Source organism: Coffea eugenioides, chromosome 1 (genome assembly GCF_003713205.1).
Source record: "Coffea eugenioides isolate CCC68of chromosome 1, Ceug_1.0, whole genome shotgun sequence".
NCBI classification, from domain to species: domain Eukaryota; kingdom Viridiplantae; phylum Streptophyta; class Magnoliopsida; order Gentianales; family Rubiaceae; genus Coffea; species Coffea eugenioides.
The window spans coordinates 36706448-36716422 of record NC_040035.1 but is presented as its reverse complement, the minus strand read 5'-3'; the positions used below and the strand labels follow the sequence as shown (position 1 = coordinate 36716422).

The 9975-nt window shown below is 39.1% G+C and overlaps 1 protein-coding gene across 1 annotated transcript; it reads left to right on the top strand.

Moving 5' to 3' along the window:
• Window positions 1-2564: 2564 nt before the first annotated feature.
• LOC113771461 lies at window positions 2565-8657 on the top strand. Its single transcript, XM_027316041.1, has 8 exons — window positions 2565-2928; window positions 3078-3449; window positions 3566-3799; window positions 4008-4109; window positions 4226-4890; window positions 4981-5137; window positions 5229-7854; window positions 7949-8657. Exons 1-8 carry the CDS (start codon window positions 2565-2567, stop codon window positions 8655-8657), a joined length of 5229 nt encoding a protein of 1742 aa, XP_027171842.1.
• The last annotated feature ends 1318 nt before the right edge of the window (window positions 8658-9975 follow it).

Here is a 9975-nt window from a genome sequence, read left to right as displayed (position 1 = left end):
ATTGGCTCTAATCAACCTAAGGTAGACTAAGTGCTTAGGAAAGTTGCCAAGCCGTGTGTTCTTAGCTGATGTGTCGCTTTGTGGTTCGTGAAAAAGTTGTAGTCCTCCTCCTCCACGTGGTGGATGCCTGCTTTGTGATGTTGGTTGTGTTTTGACTAAATAGATTGTGTGTGTTTTGACGGGCTGTGTTTTGACTGCTTGCATGGAACCGAAAAAAGGATAACCTGCTTGTATGGAACACAAGCAATGGGTTATAGTGGTCATAATTATAATAGCTGATAATGATGCTACTGTCCTTCCAATTTTACCTAATGTCAGGTTTTTGGTGAGATTAGAGTGTGTATTTGGTCAATGTGACAGCTCATTAAGTTACCTATTTACCCTTGTTTTAAATGTTTATTTACATTGTCTTTTTGTGAGTTGCCTTAGTTTAGTTGTGATTGGGTTATAGATGTCAAAATAACGCTTAGTTACTGTGCACTTTTTAGAACAGGCCTCTGTTCTTTGCCTCTGCTGGTTATCAACGTCCTCCTTCCGTGCGCTACCGTCTATACCGTCTGTCCTGCATTCTGCAGCTGCTATCATGCTTAGTGGTTGGCTTCCGCATTCGGTCACCATTTTCCCTCTCTCGTTCTGTTGTTTCATTTCATCATCAACTATAAGGTTGGTTTGCTCATTTTTTCCCTTTGCTGGTTCCTCTGTTCTTTTGAATCCTTCGTTTCTGTTCGGCAGTCTCGCGATAATTGTCTGGGTCAGTTTTTTGCTTATCGATTTATATGTTTTTTTGCTATTTATGTTTATGAGCTGTGGCAGCATTAGCTATTTTAATCACTGACTTTGTTGTTTTTTCCCCTTTTCCCTGCTAATAAATGCTGCTGTATATATGCCTTTGGTTTCCTGGTAAGGTCATTGTTTTAAAAAAAAAAATTCCCGCCTTTCTATTTTGCTCTCTCCAGTATCTCACCTTTCTGTTGTTGTCGTTTTTTCCATCTTTTGCAGCTTTATTTGATGTCCGTGTTTTCGGATTTTTGCTGCCATTTTCGGCCTGCTGGGGAGCCCGCTGTGGACCTGACCTTGTGCTATATCTTATGCCAGCAATTTCCTTGCAGGTCAGATGCTTGTTTTGTGGTTTTGTTTTCCTCTTCATTCCTTGTGCCTGCATTAGTTCATCGCTGTTTTTTCCCTCTTTCCTGGTCATTCCGCACTTCATGTATTTTCTCCAACATGCATGGCTTCTTCGCATCTTTTTGCTTCGTTCATCGAATTAATTCGAGTTGTATCTGCTTCCTCAAAAATTTAAAAAAAAAACCTTTTAGACCATAGGAAAAAAGACGGCTACAATGACAGAGCAGTACAAATTCTACCATGCAAAAGAAGCAGCTCCTCTGGCTATCACTCGACAGATTTCTACAGCCTATGGAATCCCAAATTGAATAAACAATGCACAGACAAATCAAACCATAGGCAAACAGAAGCCAACCTGACTATCACTCTCAAAATTCTTTTTTTAAGCATTGTCACTAGGAAAGCGCATGTTGCATTCTTAGCCTTAATCAAACACCCTTTACATGCCAAGAAAAGTCAAAATCAGTCACGTAATACTCTGAACATACCCTTTACTTGCGCTATACACTGAAATCTAACTTCTGAGTTTACATGCCACAGCTAATTCAAAAGGCCATTTGCACATTGAGGAAAATTGAACTACTGATTAGTCATGCATGCACCAATCGCGTGAGGCTAGAGTTGCTCTTAATACTTACACTTCTGATGCTTTCTGAACAGAATAGAACTATTAGAGCTATTTAAGCAATCTTATAACTTACAAATCCACAGCCTAGATTTACTAATTCAAATCCAGCAGGCAGAGCACTGAGAAAATAAACCAACATCATGCATGCAACCAGCTTCACCGCTAAACAATAAGTGATATTGTACAGTCCAAAGCTAAACTCAAATACTAAAACCATTAAAACTCCCTAATAAAATCACCGACAGAGATAGAGAGAGCAAAGAAAAATATAAAAGTCTTAGGACTTTAATGATCATTAAACACACGCAGTGCTTTAAGCACTATGTAGGATGAGTAGTGATTCAACTATCAGCATTCTGACCTTCCAACCACATGTAGCGTGAGATGCTTTGTGATGTAGCTTCTAAGTCCGTAGGGAGGGTTCTTTGAATGAGCTCATGCTTTCAACAATAAGCATCCCACACTATTTGAGCATATGAATTCACGTGTGTTGTGTTCTTTCTTTTGGATTCTACAATGTTCTTTTATGCTCATTCTTGGTTCTTACAAAGTCATCGTGTTTGGATTCTTCAATTCTTTGGATTTTTCATGGTTTGGTTAGTATTTTTCTCTGTTGCAACTTGGTACTGTGGTTGCTGTTCTAGCAGGCCTTCATCGCTTGCTTGTATAATTTCTTATACCCTGTTCTTTATAGCAGCTCACGCGTTTTGAGCTTTTCCCTTTACGTTCTACTATGCTCTTTTATACTTATTGTCAGTTCTTACAAGGGCATCATATCTGAATTGTTACTCCTTAGTTTTTTTTTTTTGAGATGGATAAAAATGCTATGCGCCGGAAGCGTTATGCAGAAATGTCACCCACTGCCAAGGCTGCACTTTCACGTCGGAGGCGTGAGGCCAGGCTTCTTAAGAAAAAGGATGACTCATCGCGCTCTTACCTTCGTACCGTGCCACTTGGGCATGTTGAAACTGGTGTTTGTTTCTCTAATTCAGCTCCTACGCGTAACGACTCGTTAGCAGCTTGTCATGGTCAGGTTGTCGATAGTCGTTCTGTTGCGCTTCAAGAATCGTTGAACTATACGTCTGCCGCTATGCCTGCCTCGCTCTGTCTATCTAGTCAAGCTTGTTCCTCTCCTATTGTCCCACATTTAGTGCAATATAGTTTGGATTCTGAAGGTATATATACCATGGCACTATTTTAGTTACCTGCCCCAAACCCATTTATAGTTATTTCATTGTTCTCCCCATGTCTGCATCTTGGCCTGCCTTCATTTTCTGTGTGCTCTTCTGATGCAAACTAGCCCATCTATTTGTACACTTTGCAGCCCGTCTCCTGAATCGTACACCTCACTGTTGGCAAGCTGACCCACAAAGTAGTTCTCCAAAACAGAAGGAGCCGGGCTCTCCCTCCCCTCATCTTTCAGCTACTGTTCAACCTTCTTCTCTCATTCATGAGAATGCCTTATCTAAAGCATTGGATCATCCTCCACATAACATTGTTATAGCCTCGAGCCAGGAACAGCAAACTTCTGATGCTCTGAGTAGAAATGCACATAATACCTCCACATCTGTTAACAATTTAATGATTGAAATTCTAAGTCCCCTGGATGCAGCTCCTTCAAATCACTTCTCCAGAAACTGTGTTCCTCCTTCTACTACATTAAATCTCCCATCTAAAAGTACCTGCCAGTGTACAGGTATTGCAGTACTTAGAAATAGTTTCCCTTGTGTTTCTTCTTCACTTCCACTATTGCCATCTTCTGTCTGCTATTTCTATATGCATAACACCATCTATATCTCTGTCTCGCTACAGCTTCATGCAGTGGCAGAATTCCGCGTAGAAAACGTCCCCCACGAAATTGTTCTGACAAAAAGAAAAAAACTGAACTTCTGGGATCCCATTGTTTACCTCATGACCCTATGCATGGGTCAAATCTTAAGTCCCTTGACTCTTCCAGTACTTCATGCTCAGGCCACTTAATTGAGCAGTTTCCATCTTCTTCTATTTCATTCAGTCCTCGGTCTTTTTGCTCTACTCAGCCTACAGGTATTACTTGTTCATTTTGTTGATCCTTTTTCTTCCCTTTCGTTTTCAACCTGTACCTTTTACAAAAAAAAAATAATATCTCTCTTCTAAAGCAATACTTTGCGTTATGCCCGGCTTATTAGAATTTGCGCTCCTGCACTTATAGATGCCCTGTTTCTTTAAGAACAAACAGTTGTTCCTTCTAAAAAAAATTACAACGGTTTGCCAGGCAACACGAATGCTACCAGCAAATCATCTCGTCCTCATATTGGTGTTACAGCTGCTACAACGAATCTTTCAAACGTTATATTGACAACAAGGAGGCAATCAGGTTGCCCTTTCTTTGTTTGTCATATTTGTGACCTTTCCCCCTCGTATTCCCTTCATTCTGTGCTTCTTTCAGATTTCCTTGCGAACATCATTCCCATTATATAGCTTAAATTGCAGGGACACTTACTGAACGCCGTCGTTCAAAAAAATCTAGGATTGATGAAATTGCTAAAGAGTCTTTGTTGCTCCCTGATGCTCTTGATTGTCAGTATTGTGGAGCTAAAAGATTCTATTTGGAACCCCCTAGCTTTTGCTGCTCCCAAGGAGAAATTTCTATTGTTGCTCCTCCAATGCCTTACGCTCTAAAGCGTCTATTCATAGGAGATGATGAAGAATGTGAGCATTTTAGGAAATTATCTCGCACCTATAACAATAATGTGTCTTTCACTTCATTTGCTGCAAAGTATGATCCAGAATTGACAAGGAATACAAAGGGAGTATATACATTTCGTGTCCAGGGGCAGGTTTATCATTTTTTGAATAGTTTATCACAGCCTGATGATAGACCCTGTGGAATCCACCTCTACTTTTTTGATACCGATGAAGACTTAATCAGGCGAGTCGCTGCTTCTGACAAGCTTCGCGAGAGCACTTTGAAGCTTTTGATGGACATACTTTCTAATAATCCTTATGCTAGATTCTTTAAGGACCTAAGTGATGTCCCAGATCTTGAAAAGCATAGTGTTGTCCTTAACTGCTTTCCTGGCCTTGACCAGCGCATTTATAATCTTCCTTCTGCTTCTCAAGTCGCTGCTATATGGACTGAAAATGATGATGAATCAGTCGATAGGTAACCGCATATTCTCGTATATAGCCGATCAAATATTGCTCACAAGGTCCAGCATTATTATGCTTGTTATGATCCTTTGCAGTATCCTCTCTTATTTCTGCGTGGTGAATCTGGATGGCACCATGGAATTAAACGAGCTTATAAAAGAAAACGAACTGATCATTCCTTTGATGAAGAGGTTATCATTGATCCCTCTTCTGTGCATGAACCATCTGAACTTATGGATTTAGAAAAAAGAGGCAAGTACATGTCCTACATTTTATAGTTTTTCAGCTTACCGGTTACGAAATAAACTTCTGTTTACGTGTAGATTTTTTTCATTTCCTATAGCTGCTGATCGTGGAAAGAAGGATGAGCATACTGTATCGGCTAGAGAGTATTACTGCTATAGGTTCCAGATCAGGAAGAATGACGAATCTATGCTATTGCATACTCTTAGATTGCTGCAGCAATTTTCAGTTGATTCCTATGTCAAAATTGAAACATCACGCCTGGATTTTCAGCGCAAGAGGCAAAATGATATTCGGACAGAAATCCTTCAAGGAGTGCTAGATAGTGTTTCCATTGGTCAAAGCGAAGGCTTAAAAGTTGGCCGAAAAGTGATATTACCAGCTTCTTTTATCGGTGGCCCAAGAGATATGAGGCGCCGATATCTTGATGCAATGGCATTGGTACAAAAATATGGAAAGCCGGATATTTTCCTGACCATGACATGTAATCCAATGTGGAAAGAGATTCAAGATAATCTGCAATTTAAAGAAAAACTTCAGGATAGGCCAGATCTTTTGTCTAGAGTGTTTAGAGCAAAATTTGAAATGCTTAAGGCTGAACTTTTAGACAAGAAAATTTTTGGAGAAGTCGCTGCATGCGTTTATGTTATTGAATTTCAAAAACGGGGCTTTCCTCATGCTCACTTATTATTAATCTTGAAGCCGCAATTTAAATTGCTTAATCCTGAGTCATACGATAGAATAGTTTCTGCTGAGCTTCCTGATCCTAAGCAGTTCCCTCATTTGTATTCTCTTGTTCTTAAGCACATGGTTCATGGACCTTGCGGGCACATGGGTAAGAATAGCCCTTGTATGAAAGATGGTAGCTGTAAAAATCATTATCCAAAAAACTTCTGTGAACATACAACTCATGCCGAAGACAGCTATCCATACTATAGGCGGCGGAATGATGGCAGCAAAATAACTGTTCGCAGGTTTGAGCTTGACAATAGATGGATCATTCCTTATAACCCATATCTTTTGGCCTTGTTTGATTGCCACATGAATGTGGAAATCTGTTCCACTTTGAAGCTGGTTAAGTATTTGTACAAGTACATCTTCAAAGGACACGATCTTATCAGCTTCAAAATTATATCTGACGATTCCCGTGCCGATGTCGATGAGATTAGAGAATTCCAGCAGGGAAGATGGATTTCGCCCCCCGAGGCTTTTTGGCGCATCTTTGAATTTAGGCTAAACGAGATGACTCCAGCTGTCTATACTCTACAGGTTCACCTACCTGGCCAGCAACTCATCACTTTCAACAAAAACTCGGACCTTTTACAGCTGATGAGGAAAATTGATTTCTCAAAAACCATGTTGACTGAGTTCTTCAAAATGAACAAAACAAATGAAAGGGCTGAAACCTTGAAGTGCTTTTATAGAGAATTTCCAGAGCATTTTGTTTGGTCTTTTAAATATAAAGCTTGGACTGAGAGAAAGCGTAAGAAAGCCATTGGAAGGCTAGTGACAATCAGCCCTCATGAAGGTGAGAGATACTACCTTAGACTACTGCTCACTCATGTTCGAGCACCTACGTCATTTGATGACCTCTTAACTATTAGTGGCCAGAAAATGGATTGCTTTAGAGCTGCTGCTTTGGCCCTTGGGCTTTTACAGTCCGATACATATCTACAAGACACTCTTGAAGAAGCAGCTCTTTTTCAAATGCCATCCTCTTTGAGACTCTTATTTGCTACTATTCTTGTTCATTGTTCTCCGACAGATCCTCGATTTCTTTGGAACAAATTTCAGCTAGAACTCTCTGCAGATTACCACCGATCTCACCACCTCTGTTTTTATACGGCTGAAGAAATTAGAAATAAGGCCCTGCAGGAAATTAAAAAAATGGTCGAACAAATGGGTAAGAGTTTTGCTGACTACCATCTAACTACAGACATTCCACCAGCTGTTCACTATGATAAGCTAACAAAGGAGATTGAATGTGAAAGAAATATTGAAGTTCTAGCAGAGGATCTAATAATGTCTTCGAGGTTAAATATTGAACAACAGCATGCCTATGATTTAATTCTGCAGTCAGTTTTCTCTCCCATTGGCCAGAGTTTTTTTGTTGATGGCCCTGGGGGAACTGGTAAGACTTTCTTATATCGGTCCCTTCTAGCTACTTTGAGATCCCAAGGCCACATTGCTATTGCAGTTGCAACGTCGGGTGTCGCAGCGTCTATTCTTCCAGGAGGAAGAACGGCCCACTCTAGATTCAAGATGCCACTAGATTTTTCTAGAAATAAAACCTGCCAGATTAGTAAACAGGGCAGTGTTGCAAGATTGCTTTTTCAATCAAGGTTAATCTTGTGGGACGAGGCTTCAATGGCAAAACGAGAAATTGTTGAAGCCTTTGATGGTTTGCTTAGGGATATAATGGACTGTGACCTTCCATTTGGAGGAAAAGTAGTTGTTTTCGGTGGCGACTTCCGTCAAACTTTGCCGGTTATCAAACAGGCAACAAAACAGACTCTTATCGAATCCAGTCTTCCTAACTCTCCTTTGTGGCCTAAGCTCCAGAAGCTGCATTTGACACAAAATATGCGAGCCATCTTAGATCCAGCGTTCTCAGAATTCTTATTAAGAATAGGTGAAGGAAGAGAGCCTGTTGATATAGATGGCGAAATAACCTTATCTTCTGAGATGGTCATTCCTTATACTGACAAAGAGAAATCTTTGAACAGGTTAAAGAATTTGGCCTTTTGAATGCTAATTTTATCAAGCCTTTCTTCTATACTTCAATATTTATATATTCTCACTTAGATTTGTTACGAACAGGTTGCTGGAATTTGTTTTTCCAGATTTAACAGCCTATTTAAAAGATCCTTATAGTATGATCAATAGATGTGTCCTTGCACCAAAAAATACCTCAGTTGATGAAATAAATGACATGCTAATCAGAAGATTTCCTGGGAATCTTCATGTGTATGTCAGTTCTGATAGAACTGTTGATCCACGCCATCAAGGAGACTATGAAGATTTCTTGAATTCTCAAAATCCAAAAGGCCTTCCTCCTCACAAACTGGTGCTCAAAGAAAACTGTCCAATCATGCTTATGAGAAACCTCAACCCTACTGAAGGATTATGCAATGGTACACGACTCATTTGCAGAGAGCTAAGACAGAATACTATCTGTGCAGAGATAGCTTTTGGCCAACATCAAGGGAAAAGAATCTTTCTTCCTAAAATTCCTATGCAAGTATCTGATAATGACAAGAATGGCCTGCCGTTTATAAGGACACAATTTCCTGTTCGTGTCTGTTTTGCCTTGACAATAAACAAATCCCAAGGTCAAACACTAGATTATGTTGGAATCTACCTCCGTGAGCCAGTTTTTTCTCACGGTCAACTATATGTTGCTTTATCTAGAGTTAAAACTTCTGCAGCAGTCAAAGTCCTTATCCTGCCTGGAACTTTTGATGGCATAAAAACTGATTGCAAGACTAGGAATGTTGTCTTTGAAGAAATACTTCACCTCACTGCATGATATTTCTACATGTTAGAGTTATTTCCATTTAAGGTTTGTTAGCCATAATTATTATTCTATTGTTATGATGCCTGCAATACCGTTCTTAATTTATACTAACATTTGATAGATTTTTCCTTGATTTTTTCCCATGTAGCATGGACAAGTTCTTATCCATAAAAGAAATTATACCTGATATGCAAGAGTGGTCATGCAAAGTTATTGTTCAGGAAAAACAACAGGTTACCCAATCACTGTCGACACCGACAAAGAAACAAAAGTTTATTTTTGTTGATGAATAGGTAAACAAGTACAACCTCTGCATTTAATCTTTCTTTATTTTTTGTTCATGCAGAGGTAGATAAATACAACCGCTGCATTCAATCTTTCTGTTTATATTACGTTCATATTCACAACTGATTCATTCTGAAACATTTTCTTTTATGAAATAGGAATCAAAGGTTGAAGGCATTATTTTCAACCATGATATTCCTAGGGTCGGACCACTCTTGCAGGTCTACAAAAAGTACAGAATTTCGAATGCTCTGGTTAGACCAATCCACCCAAAATATCAGACGGCTGAACTGAAAGTACAATGGATCATCACAAGTAAAACTGTTATTGAACAGGATCCTGATGATGAAGATATGATGCCTGTGAAATTTAACTGCACTCAATTCACAGACTTGGCACAGTTCATGGATCATAGGGATAAATCTGTCGGTATGTATGTTGTGTATTACACATATATCATGAATTTCAACTCAGAAAATCTTTTACAAGATCATTTCGCTTTGCCAGATGTCCTTGGAATAGTTATTGAGGCACAGGACACAAGAATCATTAATAAAGATTTCAAAGAATCTGTTGTCCAAAAATTCATCCTTGTCAATGAACAGTAATGTTTCTTTCTGCTGCTCTCCAAACTCTTACTTAGTTCTCTCCTCATTTTCTGTATATCCTTTGTATGTCTTGACAACTGCTTATTGTCGTCTTGTTAGATCACAGGCTGTCATACTTTCGATGTGGGATGATTTCATCAGGAATGAAGGACAACAAATAATAGCTGAATTACACAACTACCCTGTCATCATATGTCGCAGATTGAAAGTTAGCAACTATAACGGTAATTTTACCTCTATACATCTTTATTTTAATTTTCATTTGCATACAAAATTTATTCATTCTTAATCTTATAGGAGTTACACTGTCAACATGGTTTGATTCTGCAATCCTCGTTGACCCTCCTGTGCAACAAGCAAGAGAATTAAAGAACTGGTACTGATTGATTATTTATATCACATAAGCAATCAATCATCTATGATCACTTCCTTCCATT